This window comes from Geotrypetes seraphini, chromosome 14 (assembly GCF_902459505.1).
Source record: "Geotrypetes seraphini chromosome 14, aGeoSer1.1, whole genome shotgun sequence".
In the NCBI taxonomy this organism is placed as follows: Eukaryota; Metazoa; Chordata; class Amphibia; order Gymnophiona; family Dermophiidae; genus Geotrypetes; species Geotrypetes seraphini.
In genome coordinates this window covers 44919712-44936857 of record NC_047097.1, presented here as the reverse complement: position 1 = coordinate 44936857, position 17146 = coordinate 44919712, and the positions used below count along the sequence as shown (strand labels likewise).

The 17146-nt window shown below is 43.3% G+C and overlaps 1 protein-coding gene across 1 annotated transcript in view; it reads right to left on the bottom strand.

Annotated features, from left to right (window-relative positions):
* Positions 1-732: 732 nt before the first annotated feature.
* Positions 733-17146, bottom strand: part of MYO1E (myosin IE) — a 395564-nt gene continuing 379150 nt past the window's right edge. The window contains 4 exon segments of the mRNA XM_033920720.1: positions 733-3310; positions 6672-6841; positions 12482-12683; positions 15969-16055. Coding sequence (XP_033776611.1) covers positions 3234-3310; positions 6672-6841; positions 12482-12683; positions 15969-16055 — 536 coding nt within the window. The 3' untranslated portion in view covers positions 733-3233.

Below are 17146 nucleotides of genomic sequence, written 5' to 3'. Positions count from 1 at the left end.
GGATAAGGCTCATCTAAAGTATCTCACTTGGAAAGTGGTATTTCTCATTGCTCTCACTTCTGCTCGACAAGTCAGTGAGCTGCAAGCTTTAGTCACTGACCCACCATTCACGGTGTTCCATAATGACAAAGTGGTTCTTCGTACTCATCCGAAATTCCTACCTAAAGTGGTCTCAGAATTTCATCTAAACCAATCCATCGTCCTTCCAGTATTTTTTCCTAAGCCTCATTTTCACCATGGAGAATCAGCTCTTCATACTCTGGACTGTAAACGTGCTTTGGCCTTCTACTTGGAACGCACTAAACCACACAACTGCTCCTCAACTTTTTGTTTCTTTCAACCCCAATAAGTTGGGACATCCAATTTCTAAGCGCATCATCTCCAACTGGATGGCGGCTTGTATCTCATTCTGCTATGCCCAGGCTGGATTACCACTTCACAGTAAAGTCACAGCCCATAAAGTCAGAGCAATGGCAGCTTCAGTAGATTTCCTCAGGCAGCTATTCTCACAACTCACCCACCTCCCCTGGTTGGCTTCTCTGCTAGCTATCTAAACTGAGGAGACGTGCCCTGTGCTGGGCGGGAAGGCATTCGCACATGCGCGGTGCGGGCGACTCAAAACTTCTAGTTTCTTCAAGCAAGTCTGCTTGTGAGGCGTCTGCATCAGGGCTCCGTCGGATGACGTCACCCATATGTGAGAATAGCTTCCTGCTGTCCCTGGATAACACCTGTTACGGTAAGTAACTGTGCTTTCAGTGCTGTGTTGTGGTCTGAAGCTGTATTGAGTGTTATGGAAGCCATCTGGTGGAGGAATTCAGATAGGTGTACATTGATGCTGAATTCTGTCAGCTTGGCTGGCCATGATATTCCCAGCTATAGGTGAGTAATTCTCTGCTTTGCTTGGGTCAAGTCCTGTTGCCTTGAGGATGGGTGGCGGGGAGATGGCCAACAGTGTTGTGGGGTAGATCTCTTCCATCAGGCATAGTTTGGTGAGATCAGTTGGCTAGTATATAAATTTGGTAGTGGTGTGGTCTACTAGGTTAGTTGGACAGAGACTGAGATAGCAGTGTTTCTTTGCTAGCCTTTTTAGTATGCAAGCAATGTCTGTTGGCTTAACTTTGGCAAACCATTTCCAGTTTGTCTGCTGGTACTTCTTTACTCTGTCTTCCTTTTAAGTACTAGCTTTTTCACCATTATTGAAACCTCTGTTGGGATGCCCTAAAATCCTTTTTCAATAATATCCTTCAAGGATACGTCATGCTGAATCATCTGCACCTGGGTGATTATCAGCTTCCCCCTCATTGTCAATTGGTTATCCAATTAGAAAGGACAGCAAAGGTTAGGCTGAATATCTGTGTTCAGGATAATGGCCATGATCTGCCACTGAATATTTAGTTTCAATTCAGTTGGCAGCTGCTGTTGAAATACTGGTCACTCTGGCTGAATGTTGGGTTTTAATAAACCTTTCATAAACTGCAACACTGAAGTAAAAACACCCACCAAACACATGCCACAAGTGATGTATCTTGTTCCTACTGTTTGCATGTATGGTTACTACTGTTTAGTAAAATCCTTATGGGTCAATATGACTTGATTCTACCTGCCTCTGAAGGAGAAATCATAAAACCAAAACACTTAAAAAAATAAATAAATAAAAAAGCGGCATTCACGGTCATATCACTTTTTAAGGCTTTTATTATGCCATAGGAAACTGTTATGTGCTTACTGCAGGTTAAAATCTACTACCACAAGGCATACTTGGAAGTTTTGTGTTTTGTGGTAGTTTTGTGTTTAGCCCATACTACTCACATGCTAAAAATTAGGAAAATTTTTCACATTTGGGAGTGTGTATGGGTGGAGAGTAGATGTGTTCAACAGTAACTGGTTACCACAGCTGCTTCATTATGTGCTAACTGACTAGTAAATAGGTGTCCATAAGGTGCACTCGGAGCAATGGCCATGTGTTAATTGGGACATGGGAAGCAATAGGAAATGTGTTTGTTTGTTTTTTGTTTTGGTTTTTGTTACTTGCTTAAGAAGTAGCCTCAGTCTGTGGAGAGTCTTACCTGCCTGATACCACAGACCACTTTTTAGAACAGCTTAAGAGTTTTTCTTAGGATATTATAACTTTGTAAAATCTATACCATTGGCATTTGCTTCAGCTACCTAAACAGAAGCTGGTTCATAACATTAACACCTCCAGCAAACAAACTACTTTTTGTATTGCTCAACACCAGTCTCATGTAGTTCCTAGACTTTTATTTATGGAAGGGCAGGAAGTAGTAAGCAATAGCTACAGTAGTTTTATTGTAAACCACCAGATTTTAAATTGCTGGAAAAGGGGCTAAATACTAAAACTCGTTTTATACAAGTGACCGTAAGTGCATTGTTTTAAGTACCAAGCATAATCTTATTAGAAATATCTTAAGAACAGGCACAGTGGAATACTACATCATACATTCTAATATGTTGCTATCATATTAGAATTTCATACTTATGGCATATGATCTGCTCTTTACAGTTAGACACAAAGATGAGCTCTAACAAGTCCAACGTTACACATTATATCAACATGGGCCAGCCATATTCTAAATATAAATCCTGGAGAAGATTTCTGTACATGGTATATAGTACTTTGCAGTGCCTTGTATCTTTCTGACAAACAGTAAGCCCAACTCCATTAAATCTGTACACAAATATTAAATATATTGTATCACCACATCTTTTGATGATTTGCCAAAAAAGGAAAACTCCTACATCTTTGAGTGACACATAGCAGCATATGAATAGATTCCCCTGAATAACGTACATGGGAGTAACAGTGCATAGAACTGGCTTCATAGCATTAAAAAAAAAACTGCTCTGTTTTGCTCAGCAAAAGGCACTTACAAACCTTCAGAACTTCCTAATTCCAGAGTGCTAAAGCAGATTGGAGCTTTAGAGATATCACAAAGATCAGAGAGTTTATTCACTTGGCTACAAAACAGGCTTAAATACAATAAATAAATTCTTGCTTCAGTGCTTTTTTTTTTATGCCCTTGGTCATATTTCCAGTCTAGACCTGCAGATATGCCTTTAGAGAATTCACCAGAAGATGACTTTTGGCATAGGCAGAGGATGTCTCAATGGTGAAGATGCTGCTAAGAATTATGGGTAGCTCAAAGGACCTGCATCTTTGGCAGGTGGAGGTTGGAAGGAGCTGCCAGGTTCTGTTGGTACTGTTCCTTGTCCTTTTATATCTTGGTTACATAGTTGTTTGGAAATAACCCTTGCTTTCCTCGTAATCGGCCTGTCCACCATCCTGACTGATCTGTTCAAAGAAACATTCCGTTAATACTTTATAATAGCTTATTAATATCTATTTATCTAGTTTGTTCTTATAGGGAAAATACATTAATATGCAATTTGCTCCCTCACTGAGTCAGAAACACACCAGCTATTTTAACTGGCTGGACTCGTGTTTCTGCACCAAATTAAAAAACCTCTCGCCCCTACAAAGTTAGTTAAATCTTGCTAGGAAAATTGTCTAAACTGTATGATTTATTAAAAGTTGAGCTGGAAGGTAAACCAATCCCCATGCAGGACAAGAATTGCATTTGCTTTTTGAGTTTCTAGAATTGTGGCTTACTGTTCAACTGTTAAGTAATATGGAACAAATCTGCCTAAATGAAATAACTGTAGTAAAACCTTGGATTGCAAGTAACTTGGTTTGCAAGTGTTTTGCAAGATAAGCAAAACATTTGATTAAATTTTAACTTGATATACAAGCAATGCCTTGCAATACAAGTACCTACAGTATACACACATCACAACTGGTTCTTCTCTTTCTGACAATGTAAGAGTTCTAAATGAGCGAGGTCTTGCAATACAGCTTTTCAAGCAAACTTGATTGAAGATCTCAAAGTTTGCTAGTGCTGCCCACGCATGCATGTGCCTTCCTGCTCCACTAGAGGGCGAATCCCCTCCTCGTGATCTTCAGTTCTTGTTCAGTTCTTAGTTTTCCGTGGAGCCAGAAAGCCCTGTCTCTCTTCTCTGCGTTTCTCTAAGTGCCTTTCTAGCACCGTGGCTTTTTTATTTTATTCGGGAGTCACTGTGCACTTTGTTAGATTTGTTTTTCTTCTTGCTCGTGCATTTTTTTCTTCTCGCTTCGGTGACCGGGGGCTCCCGGTTCGCCATGGCCACTTGGCCTAGCGTGCCTGCGGCCGCTTGACTGCCTTATGTCCTGGCCCCTTACTGAGTTTAAAAAGTGCTCCCAGTGCGGTTAGATCATCTCCATTACTGCTGATCACCCGACGGACTCCTGTCCCCATTGTGCTACACTCCAACCTAGGGCTCTTCGGCGACGCAGGGCCAGGACTGCGGAGCTCTTCACCATGGAGGCTGCTCCTGCTTCGACCTCGGCCTTGGTCTCGACATCGGCCTCGAAGACCTTGGCTCCGGGGAAATCCCCCTCGACCTCGGGGGCCTCGACCTCGATGACCTCGGCTCCGAGTAAGTCTCCTCTTCCTCCTTCAGGTTCAGGTCAGCTACCGAAGAAGCCTTCCTCGGAGTCTCTGGCCATCTAAGCGGTGAGTGTAGTCCTGCCGGCCTCGAAGAGACCACTCTCCAAGCCTTCCAAGCATGCTTCCACCATACGGGAATACTCTTCTTCGAGGTCGCCCTCGGTGGAACGCACTGCTGAGCCGGCCCGGCCTCCCATGGTCACGGTGCCGATGTTCGAGGAGGTGCTGAAGGCAATTATCTCCTCGGAGCTCTCCTCTGCTTTGGCTCAGCTTGCTCCGACCTCGCCCTTGCGGACCAGCCTGAGCATCGCGTCAAGGGTTCCAAGGGTAAAGTCCTGCATCTGTCCTCTGACTCTTCGCCTCTTCCATCGAGGCAAACCTCGCCTGCGGGCTGACCTCGATCGAAGCATCGGTCGAGGCGTCTGGCGAAGCGGCCCCGGGACTCTCCTCCGAGGCGGGTCTCACAAGGTGTATGCCGCTGTCCCCCGGGCCGGGAGGGCAGGACTATGGATAAGTTTGGGAGACGCCTGTATCTGAACTCCATGATGGCAAATAGAGTTCTGAATTACAACTTTACCTTTACGTCCTATCTCAAATGGTGTATCAAGTCCCTTCTGTCTTTCGAGGACTATTTGCCTACCAAGCGCTGGGCGGAGTTTTGCAGGCTTGTGGATACGCTTTCGCAGCTTCGGCTGTACATGTTCCAGGCCTCCTATGATGCGTTTGAATTGTCATCCAGGGTCTTGGCCTTCGCGGTGGCCATGCGTCACCTGGCGTGGCTCCACATTGTCGACATGGACCCCAACTTGCAGGACCGGTTGGCCAATCTTCCGTGCTTGGGGAATGAGCTGTTCAATGATTCCATCAAGGCTGCCACAAAACGCCTCTCCGAACACAAACGCTCCTTTGCTTCCTTGGTCCGGGCTAAGGCGAAGCCCGCTCCGCTGAAGTCCTACAGGCTGCCTCCCCAGCGGTATCTGCAGAAGTCCACGCTGGCGTTTTCTTGCCCACCTCCTCAGCGTCCACAGCAGCAGAGGGCTCCTCCTAAGCCCCAGAACCCTGCTGCGCCTAAGCAGCCGCCGTCTTTTTGACTGGCCCGGCGGAGGGGGCTGGATTACCCCTTCCCTGTAAGGTCACAGCCCATAAGGTCAGAGCAATGGCAGCCTCGGTAGCCTTCCTCAGATCGACACCGATTGAGGAGATTTGTAAGGCTGCCACTTGGTCCTCGGTTCATACGTTCACCTCTCATTATTGTCTGGATACTTTCTCCAGACAGGATGGACAGTTTGGCCAAACAGTGTTACAGAATTTATTCTCCTAAATTGCCAACTCTCCCACCGTCCCATTGAGGTTAGCTTGTATTCCCACTAGTGAGAATACCTGCCTGCTTGTCCTGGGGATAAAGCAATGTTACTTACCGTAACAGTTGTTATCCAGGGACAGCAGGCAGCTATTCTCACGTCCCACCCACCTCCCCTGGGTTGGCTTCTCTGCTAGCTACCTGAACTGAGGAGACACGCCCGGACCATCGGGTGGGAAGGCACTGGCGCATGCGTGGTGCGGGCATCTCGAAACTTCTGAGTTTCTTCAAGCTCTGTCGGATGACATCACCCACTAGTGAGAATAGCTGCCTGCTGTCCCTGGATAACAACTGTTACGGTAAGTAACATTGCTTTCCGTGCTGGATTCGAGGCCTCTCGGAAGGCAATGCTATTCCCAGAAATGGACCAGATTTGCTGCGTGGTGTGCTGCACGCCATATGGAGCCGTTTTCTGCCTCCTTTAAAAGATTGTATGCTGCTATTTCCACTCCTTATTAAGCTGCTTCTGTGCGCTTATGATTTTTAAAAAAGCGCTCAAAACTTTCTTGTTTTGGAAATTCAATCTTAGTAGTTAATGATTGGGACATCTTGTTTGGGACATCATGATTGGGAATCTTGTTCATCCTAGTTAATTCTGTTCTTTATATGTAATCTTTGTAGGAACTATGTATGAATGATTTAACTGTATAACACACTAGTGCTAAAATAGTAGTCTATTTTAGCATGGAAACATATCTGCAAAGTTTTCTCATACTAACACATTGGTCTCAATATGAATAATAAGGCTGAGGAAAGGTAAACAAAACATTATTTAAATAGGGAATCATGTCAGTTTTCCCAGTATTTACCTTCTTTGATGATGTCTATGGTGTCATTGGCATTAAAGCTGAGTTCATCAGTGTCCTGAGCATCGTATGCATACAGGGCTCTGCACTGTGGTACCTGAGGCTTGGGTTTGGGCTGGGGTTTGGGTCTTCCTCCTGCTGGCGGTGGTCGGTTTGTTGTCTGCCTGCGGGCACTATGGAAAAACAGAATACCACAATAATGGACGACATAGGAAACAGAAAATGAGTGATGGACTGAAAACTCATGATTGTAAATGCCTGCATATTTATTAAGGATATCCTGAAAACGACTCACTGGCAGCCTTCAAAGACTGGATTTTAGGCTCTTCTTCCCACTGTCTTCAGCTGTGCACTTGCTGATTTTCACCTGTAGGTGAAATCCTTGAGCTGGATGAGTTTAACTATAATCCTAGATTTTTCAGTCCACCTTTTTCCCCTCCTTTTACAAAACTGTAACAGTTTTTTGCACCGGTCAGGGCGGTAACAGCTCTGACACTCATAGGAATTCTATGATCATTAAGAGTTGTTACTGCCTTGGCTGGCACTATAAACTGCACTACAGCTTTGTAAAGGGGGGAGGGTTAATGAAGTAAAACTCTTTAATTGCTTTCTTAATCCAATCAGCAGCTTCTTTTTCATGCTGGCCATATTAAATATTTATATATTACAGTAAAAATGTCAACTGCATCATCCATAACTGGTTATAAGAGGGACAATGTGGTGCTTTTTAATAGTTCCCTGCCCATCCACCCCCCCCCATGTTTTCTTATTTTGCCCCTAGCTCATTTTAGAAACCAGGTGTGGGAGTAGCTACTGGCAGAAATTAAGCTTTATCTGCCTGATTGGATGAAGACCATCTTGGTTTGTCTATCTTCTACGCCTATCTCTCACCTTTTTTAAAATTCTGTTGCCCACTAGTTATAAAAGATCAAGTCTCTTTACTGAAGGAATGGAAAATCAGTACGCCAATCTAGTGGGCTTAGGTGAAATTTCAGTATACATACAGAAACTCAGGAAAGAGTTAAAAGATAAGAGCTTTCTTTCTCTAATAAATGATCTGGGATATCACCAATGTGTTTTTTTTGCAATCAATAAGGCAGGTCATATGTTACATTTTATTTTTGCTATAGACATGGTGAAGCTTTTGAATGGGAAGTTTAGCCTCTCTTCTTCCTTGGCAGATCTGGCGCAAGCCTCCTATCATTTTCGTCACCCTCCTCTAGACCGCCTCAAGTCTTCTTACGTCTTTCGCCAGATACGGTCTCCAAAACTGAACACAATACTCCAAGTGGGGCCTCACCAATGACCTGTACAGGGGCATCAACACCTTCTTCCTTCTACTGACTACGCCTCTCTTTATACAGCCCAGAATCCTGTATGAGGAGAGACTGGAAGCCCTGAATATGTATACCCTAGAGGAAAGGAGAGACAGGGGAGATATGATTCAGACGTTCAAATACTTAAAGGGTATTAACGTAGAACAAAATCTTTTCCAGAGAAAGGAAAATGGTAAAACCAGAGGACATAATTTGAGGTTGAGGGGTGGTAGATTCAGGGGCAATGTTAGGAAATTCTACTTTACGGAGAGGGTAGTGGATGCCTGGAATGCGCTCCCGAGAGAGGTGGTGGAGAGTAAAACTGTGACTGAGTTCAAAGAAGCGTGGGATGAACACAGAAGATTTAGAATCAGAAAATAATATTAAATATTGAACTAAGGCCAGTTACTGGGCAGACTTGCACGGTCTGTGTCTGTGTATGGCCGTTTGGTAGAGGATGGGCAGGGGAGGGCTTCAATGGCTGGGAGGGTGTAGATGGGCTGGAGTAAGTCTTAACAGAGATTTCGGCAGGTAGAACCCAAGCATAGTACCGGGTAAAGCTTTGGATTCTTGCCCAGAAATAGCTAAGAAGAGAAAAAAAAAAAAAAATAAATTTTAAATTGAATCAGGTTGGGCAGACTGGATGGACCATTCGGGTCTTTATCTGCCGTCATCTACTATGTTACTATGGAAAGACACAAAACATATGCAACTAATACACACACAAAAACCCCACGTATACAATATGTATGTTAAAAACACATGCTGAAAGGTGTGTGATGAGAGAACCAAAAGATGGCTTTTTCACTTTGTGGGAAACAAAGAATTGATGGTCCTGTGAGCTGACAGTAGGTGGGAAGGCACCCGCACATGCACATTTATTAGTGCACCCGCACCCGCACATTTATTAGTGGAATTAGATTAAAGGCCCTTGCCTTTAATCTAATTCCACTAATAAATCAAGGAAATGTCTCCCTGAATGGTTTTAATCAGGTCTCATTAGTAAGTATTGAAAGAGTTATCATTGAACCCTTCCCCAGTCTATTTTCAGTTCATTTATTAAAATCATTCTATTGTGCAGTACATGCTAGTTTAGGCTGACAGTGTTATTTCAGTATTTTGGGAGGTAGGTGGGGACAGGCCTACAAGGGGGAGACAGGTCTACAAGGGGGGGGGGACAGGCCTTCGGGGGGGTGCAGGCCTTCGGGGGGGGGTGCAGACTTTCAAGGGGGGGACAGGCCTTCAAGGGGGGGCAGGCAGGCAGGCCTTCAAGGGGGGGACAGGCAGACCTTTAAGGGGGAACAGGCCTTTGGGGGGACCCTGGTTTAGAAGTACACGGAGGGAAGGGGGGTGTTCAAAGAGACGTGCATATGCCAAACTTTGGGGGGGGGGGGGAGGAAGAAATAATGGGTCTGAAAATAGAGGAGAGGGAGAGAGATGATGGACCATGGGATTTAGGGAGGGAAGGACCAGAAAGGGAGAGAAATTGGACACAAGGGATGGTGTGGAAGAGGGATAGAGATACTGGATAGGAGGGTAATTGGGAAAAGAAAGGGAGAGATGGTGGACTCTGGGGGTGGTGGGGAAGGAGGGAGAGATGCCGGATGAAAGGGTAGTTAAGAAAAGGTGGATCTGTGGAGGGAGATGAAAAAAAGGAAAGATACCAGAGGGAGGGAAGGGAAATGGAAAGGGAGGACAGAGTTGGCAGATGGATGGTTAGCATGCAGAAAGAAGGAGACCCTGGCAAGCAAGTTATCAGAAGAAAACCAGAGCCTTGGACCAACAAGATTTGAAATATAACCAGACAACAAAAGGTAGAAAAATTAATTTTATTTTCTGTTTTGTGATTATAATATGTCAGATTTGAAATGTGTATCCTGCCAGAGCTGGTGTTGAACTGCAAACGTGAGCTAGGATTTAACAGAGAGAGGAAAAGTCCTTTTTGTTTCTTTATTTTATTTACACCACAGCGCCAGTATGGTTAGGAGAAGCCAAAGGGGGTGAAAAAGCTATAAAACCCACCAGGAGTGAAAAACCAATTCAATAGGCTGAATCGAATCGAAATTTTTTTTCCTGAATCTGGCAGCATTAGTTTGCGCTACTGGCACCATTAGTTTGCGGACTTTAGGACCTGGGATTGGGGAGAGATGGCATCCTCAGTACTTTATAATGCAAGTGAAACGAGGATTTGGTCAGACTTTTGAAGGGTCTGCAGAAAAAAAATATTTTATAGGCCGGGGACATGAGACAGCAGGAAATGGGAACTTTTCTTCCTTCTATTTTTGTGAATGGAAAGGCTGAGGATGTCAGAGAGTTCAGTTAAAATATGTGCTTTATAAGAAAATATAATAATGTGTTTTATAAAGTTTATAGCATAGCTGGCCTACCCAGTGAGTGGTGGTGGCAGCGTGTCAATGTGTTGAGAGGAAGAGGTGGTCTGGTCATCTCCCCAATATTCAGTGCTCCCAACATCCCTTCTCTTCATCACCCCCCCTGTCCTGTTACAAACCCATGCAGCTGTAGTTAGCATATTGTGATGGATGCTGTATGACTAGCTGACTTAATCCCACTTTTACAAAGCCGCACTAGCCTTTTTAGCGCCGGCTGTGGCGGTAACAGCTCGGACGCTCATAGGAATTCTATGAGCGTTGGAGCTGTTACTGCAGTGGCTGGTGCTAAAAACGCTAGCACGGCTTTGTAAAGGAGGGGGTTAATAAACATATTTCTCAGCTTTTTAATAGCTTACTTTGCCTTAAAGAAAAAAAAGTAACTGGAAGCTGGGGGAGAACTTTAAGTGGGTGATTTTCAAAATCCATAAAGAACAACTTATCGAGTTCATTATGTCTCCGAAAAATGAGTAAATTTCTTTTAAATAAGTTTGTTTCAGGTTCAACTCTAATTTAATAATAATAATAATAGTATTTATTTATTTAATTAATATTCTATCCCATTGTCCCCAAAGAATGGGTTACAAGTTAAACATATATATCTTATATGGTTAACATGACGGCAGATAAAGGCCAAATAGCCCATCTAGTCTGCCCATCTGCAGTAACCATTATCTCTACAATTTGATGTAATTACAGTACAAGTTTACAATGCAAGGTTGTATCCTAACTTGATACAAATTAGGGGGTCTAATACCAACAAATATAAAGTTTCTAGGTTACAATTTTCCATAGGTCATGATGCCTTTGTAATAAGTAAATATACTGATCTGCCATTTATGAGGGTGATAGGTTTTTAGTTGTGGGGGTGTATGAGAAAATGGGGAGTCCTGACATAACATAAAAATAAATTTCTAGAACACAAATACCGAAAAGTTCTATGCGGTTTACAAAAGTTTAGCTAATAATACAAATCATAATGAGAATTGAATAATCAGGGGCCAAGAAACTTTAAAAAGAAAAAAGTTTTCAGGTGTCTCCTAAACTAGATAAAAGGTAGACCCCCTGAGTAGCCATTTTTTTTCAATTCCCTTCCTCTGAGGCAACATAATGACAACATAAGGCAACTTTTTCCTTAGTAAAAAGTTCAAGAAAAGATATTTTTGAAACTGGGCTGCAATGTTTCCCCAAGGTCAATCTAACATAATTTCTAATATTTATAGAATTCAAATACCTGCTAGTGGTTGCTTTCACTTAGGAAACTCCTCCCCCCAATTATCTTGTAGATTTTTGTAGTGTGAGACATGTTTGGTACTAATTCCTGCCCTTACTGGGGTAATGTATTCATCATTGGTCTTGGTAAAGTGACATGTGCCCCAAAACTTTTAATTTTAACTTATTACTTTTCACAGGCTCAATAACAATATAAATTTGAAGTGCTTTACCAAGACTGATGATGAATACATTACCCCAGTAAGGGCATGAAAAATATTTAAGTAGTGCCTTGGGTATTTGAGGTCTGGTAATTCAATATCACTTGATATTAATTTGTTCTCTATTTATATGATTATCAGTGTTTTGAACAAATTTCAATTTTTCTTCAATTCAAGTTGGTACTAATTCCTTCCAGCACCCTCTGATTATAGCTTTTAATAACACTTTTCTGTTTGGACAGAATAGGGAAAACAGAACTTCTGGCCTTTTCCTTTTAGCTGCAAGCCCAGACAAACCATGCTCTTGGTGGGGTGGTGCAAGAGAGCTACTCAATGCCTGTGTCCATGCGGAAAGCGGCCAATCACAAAGCAGAGGATACATGTGTAGAACCATCAAGCTCTAAGTTCAGATAAAATACTCCTCCTGAGAGAGATTTATTAAGTTCCCACATATCACTGGTGCCAAGATCCTGGCCTATTCCCAGCTGTCAGACCTTTTTGTTATAGCTAGTTTTGGAGATCTGGCCAGGGGTTGATGAGAAGAACTGGATTAAAATCTGAATGGATCATAGGATCAGCCTTGAAAAAGGGGAGGGTGAGCATAAGCTTTCATGCACTGACGCACAGCCTCAGAAAAGCTTTTTGTGGCAAAGGGTGCGGTATCCAGGAAACCTTACCCTGCAGCACCTTGGTCTGGCACTCTAAGGAAGTCCAGGCTTTGTGGTTGTTGTGAATATATGTCTGTGCCTCCCGAGACTTGCCTTGGCAAAGAAGGGCGCTCCATTGTGGAAGATACTTCTTTGGGATTGTTTGAAGGATTGGTTGGTTTTTGGTGATAGCCATATTGAGTTCCTGTTAGCACTCCATTTTGATGATGACCTAGCATTAAATAAATAAATGAACAAAAATATTACCATGAGAAAAAATATTGTTTTTTAAAGATAAAGAGGGCAAATTCTATAAATTAGCGTTTAATGATAATCTGGCATCAAAATTCCATTACAGAATACTATAGTATTCTATAAAATTATAGTATAGTATACTATAGTATACTATATAGTATTCTATATAGTATACTATAGTATTCTGTAAAATTCCATTACAGAATACTATAGCACTGGCATCAGTAGTGTAGCGAAGGTGAGAGGCTCCCAGGTTGGTGGCGCCCTTCCCCCGCCCTTGTCTCCGCCCTTGCTCCTTTCCCCTCCTGAATGCTGTGTATGGCCCCCCCACTGCTGCCTGCCGTGCGCGCTCCTCCTTCCCTTCTCCCGTACCTCTAGTTGCTCACAGCGGTCAACAGTGTGCTCCTTGTGACCCCATTGGTTCTCCCTCTGACGATATTTCCTATGTGCGGCACACGCAAGTTATGCAGATACTTCATAATATTCTATAAACCATTTTGCTGGCCTACATTGTAAGCGTTTCTTCCTAAACTAAACTAAACCTTAGGTTTGTATACCGCGCCATCTCCACAAGCGTAGAGCTCGGCACGGTTTACAGGGTTAGATTGAAAAGGAGCTACAATGAAGGGTTATAGGAAAGGAGCTAGGAAGATAAAGAGGGACAGGGTACCAAAGAGCGGGAGGTGTTAGATTTTTGAAAAGAGCCAAGTTTTCAGTTGTTTGTGGAAGGATTGAAGGGAGCTTGAAATTCTGAGGTTGTTCCAGAGTTCTCTACTAGGGAGATGCGTAGGGCCGCCTAGGTTTGCCTAAGGCCCTTAGGCGAGGTTAGGCGGTCTTGCGGGCCTCCCTAGACTCCTGGAGGCGCCTGCCCGGGGAGCATTTTTAAAAAAATGTGCATCCCGATTGGCTGATTAGACAGCTGTAGGACAGCTGCCTAAAATCAGGACGCACTTTGCAGAATTAGGGCCTTAGCCCAGCAACTTTTTTTCCTCTTTGGTTTGTTCTGTATTTTTCTGACCGAATAAAAAAGGTGGAAAATCACTGGACTAAGTGTATAGCCCTCGATGGAGACTGCCCCAACGTTGTTGGTTGGGCTGAGAACTTTTCAGCAGCCCCTCATACTTACCATATTTGACTTTAACAAACTCCACTGGGCCCCGATATTCAGAGCTATTTACCGTAATCGGCCAGGAACGGCTCCCAGCTGGCTAAATAGCACATGGCTGGCTATCTGACAATATTCAATGGGAGACAGCTGTCTGTCTACTACTGCATTTTCAGTATCGCCACAAACTGTAGCTCGTTGGTGATCTCCTGTGGGTCTGAATATCAGGAGGTGGGGGGAGGGGGGGCATTGTCTACTTAGTGCCTCCCAGGCAGACTGGGCTAAAAATACACAGACACATATCACACTTCATAAAGATATAGTGGTCCCAGTGAATCAGTGTTGGCTTCATTTATGCAACTTCCATCTGGCTGAATGTAGTCTTTTACCCCTATATGGTTTGATTTTTATGACATCTTACATTTTACTTGGAGGAAGGAAGAAAGTAGAAACAATTGATGATAAACACATTTGCACCTGGTTCAGCAATCACAGACCTAGCAGTTAGGATTTCCTGATGCACTTTGCAAATGGCTCCCAAACCAGTCCCAGAGGCCTGTAACTAGATCTGATTTTCAGGATACTCCATATGCACCACATGTGCATAAACTTGAGTGTCGGAGCAGCAACCTCTTCTGCAATTCTGTAAATGGGGAGGGGGGGGGTGTAAGTTAGGTGCCTAGATTGGCTAAGTGCGCTGATTTAGGTACCTAATAGCAGGTGTTTTATATAGAATCAGGGCCTTAGTGCAGAAATGCAAGGAAGGGGTTCACGGGGTTAAGTCCTGCATGGGCAGGACTTACCATTTATGCACCAAACTTACAGAATACTGTAAGTTAAAGTCACACACTGATGTGCTCATTTATGCATACTGTTGGCATGCCGTAAGTGGGTGTGACTAAATATGGATGCATAGATGCCAACTTAGCTAGTATTCTACCCAGATACCATAATAGGCTCATAGCACGGCCTTCAAGCACCTAACTCGTGGTGCCCAGTTATGGAATTGCCCTCAGGGTGTGCAGTGTATGAAACAAGTTAAATCTGGCTCTTGGCTTTTATTTTTTCTTCTGTATAGCAAGGCATAAAATGGTTTTAGCAAATATGCTCCATTTCTGATATAGAAATCACACTTTTTTGTGCATAGAAACAAAAGAATGGGGAGATTGCTGAGTGATAGCTGCTTCTGTCATGGCACAAAGCTTAGGGTTACCATATTTTTCTTCAGGAAACTCAAGACACATGACCTCGCTCCATTCTACTTCCAGCCTCTACCTCCATTCTGCCCCAAGCCCTGCCCCCAACAAACACTCCACTCTTCTTCCAGACGAGCTCCAGCCGCGTCTGGAGGGCCTGGAGCATGCGCGGATGTGTGTGACATCATCCGTGCATGCTCAGAGGCTCTCCAGATGCGGCTGGAGCTCGTCGAGGCTTTCCAAAACCCGGACAAATGCCGGGTTTTGGAAAGTCCATCTGGGAGCTAAAAAGAGGATATGTCCGGGTTTCCCCGGACATCTGGTAACCCTAACAAAGCTAGTCCTACAGAAGCAGGTGGTTGGGATAAATACTTTAGGAAGTCCATTCTTTTTCCCAGTTAGAACAGAGTTCACTTGCTTACCTGAAAAGGATGATTTTATGAGAAGTTGCCCAGTGCCCCAGGAGTAGAAGCTGCCAGCTTCTGGATCATGTTTTTAGGAATTTCAGATCTGAGCCAACCACAATGGCAACCACAAGCTTATACAAAAATAAGTGATCTTTGACCTCCACTGCTTCACATACAAATTTAGGGCTAGATTTACAAAAGTGTGCCATGCATTAACATCATAAGCACATGGGGGGAGGGAGATTTTACTAGGAGTTGTAATTGTTTAGTGGGTTGGAATAATGACAATGTTTGTAACATCTGTGTTTACTGAACAATTTTCAGTAAAATGTTTTGAACGTCATCAGCACGCAGGTGCCACTGCCAAAAATGGGACTGGCAACATAGTTTAGTAAATCTAGACCTCTGGTGATTGGGAAATAGCTACTGTACCCAAATGTGCTGCAACTATGTGATTTAACCATGAGATAAATCCAAATAAATAAAAATATATCTACCAAAAAGAAAATATTAAAAATCTTGAATAGGACATTGGTAGCAGCAGTATATCTTACCTGGTGGAGATGGTGCTATTCTGGTTGGATAGGTCTGGCCTGCACTAGATCGTCCTTTGCTTTGATTAAGGCTCTTTCTAGTGGGTCCTAAAATAAGTACCAATCTGTGTCAGTCTGTATACACTAGATTTGATGTACAAAATAGATCTGATGTACAAAATAGATTTGATGTACAAAAGAAAAAACACAGTCAATGACTTAAACTTCCAGTTTTAAAGGAAGCAATCTTTAATTTACATAATCTATAGAAAAGGAACATTACATTGGGTCACAGCTCAGATTTCTCATCAACCACACTTTGTTGTCATCGGCTAATGGTCCTAATTAGAAAATGACATGGGACGCCCATGCCCCACTCGGTAAGGCAGGAAAAGGACACCAAGCCCCTAAGAAGTACCAGACAAGCTGTCTATGAGCCCGGGGAAACCCTGCCCTCCACCTCGGGAGCGGGATGGGAGGGGGGTGGTTGGGCTGAGCTATGGGGGGGGGGGAACTTCATTGGAGGGGGGGTGTTGAAAACTGTTGTACACTGTATTACTGCTTCCATTGTTATTGTGGGTTCTGTGGTGCATCTGTGTTGTGCACTGTACTGTTCCATTTTGTTGTCTGCATGTGCACAGTGTTTAAATAAAGAATTACAAAAAAAAAAAAGAAGAGAATGACACGGGGACAAATTTTTCCCCGTCCCTGTGGGAACTCATTTTCCCGTTCTGGTAAGTTCTTTTCCTGCAAGCTCTGTCCTCATCTGCACAAGCCTCAAACACTTTAAAATCATAAGTATTCAAGCTTTCTGTGGTTAAGGTAGAGCTTACAGAAAAGGGGCAGGGACAAAAATCGTGGGATGGGGAAATTAAGTTCCTGCAGGGATGGGGACAAATCTGTCCCCATGTCATTCTCTAGTCCTAATGTCTTCATTATTACCTAACTTGCTGATGGACAGCTACCCTTTATTTTGCAATTTGTTAGAAGATACCCACAGATTGAAATGTAATGATATTGTAGACTCCATAAAATTTCTACACTCTCCTGCTTACATCTGCTACTCCTCTTTACTAAGTTTATGTCAGTCCATAGGCTTCACCACCTTTTCATACGCCCATGTTATACCCTCTAAATCCAGAAAATAAAGAAGAAATAATCGAGATTAATAGAAAGTTAGTGAAGGTTAAGCAATGGCT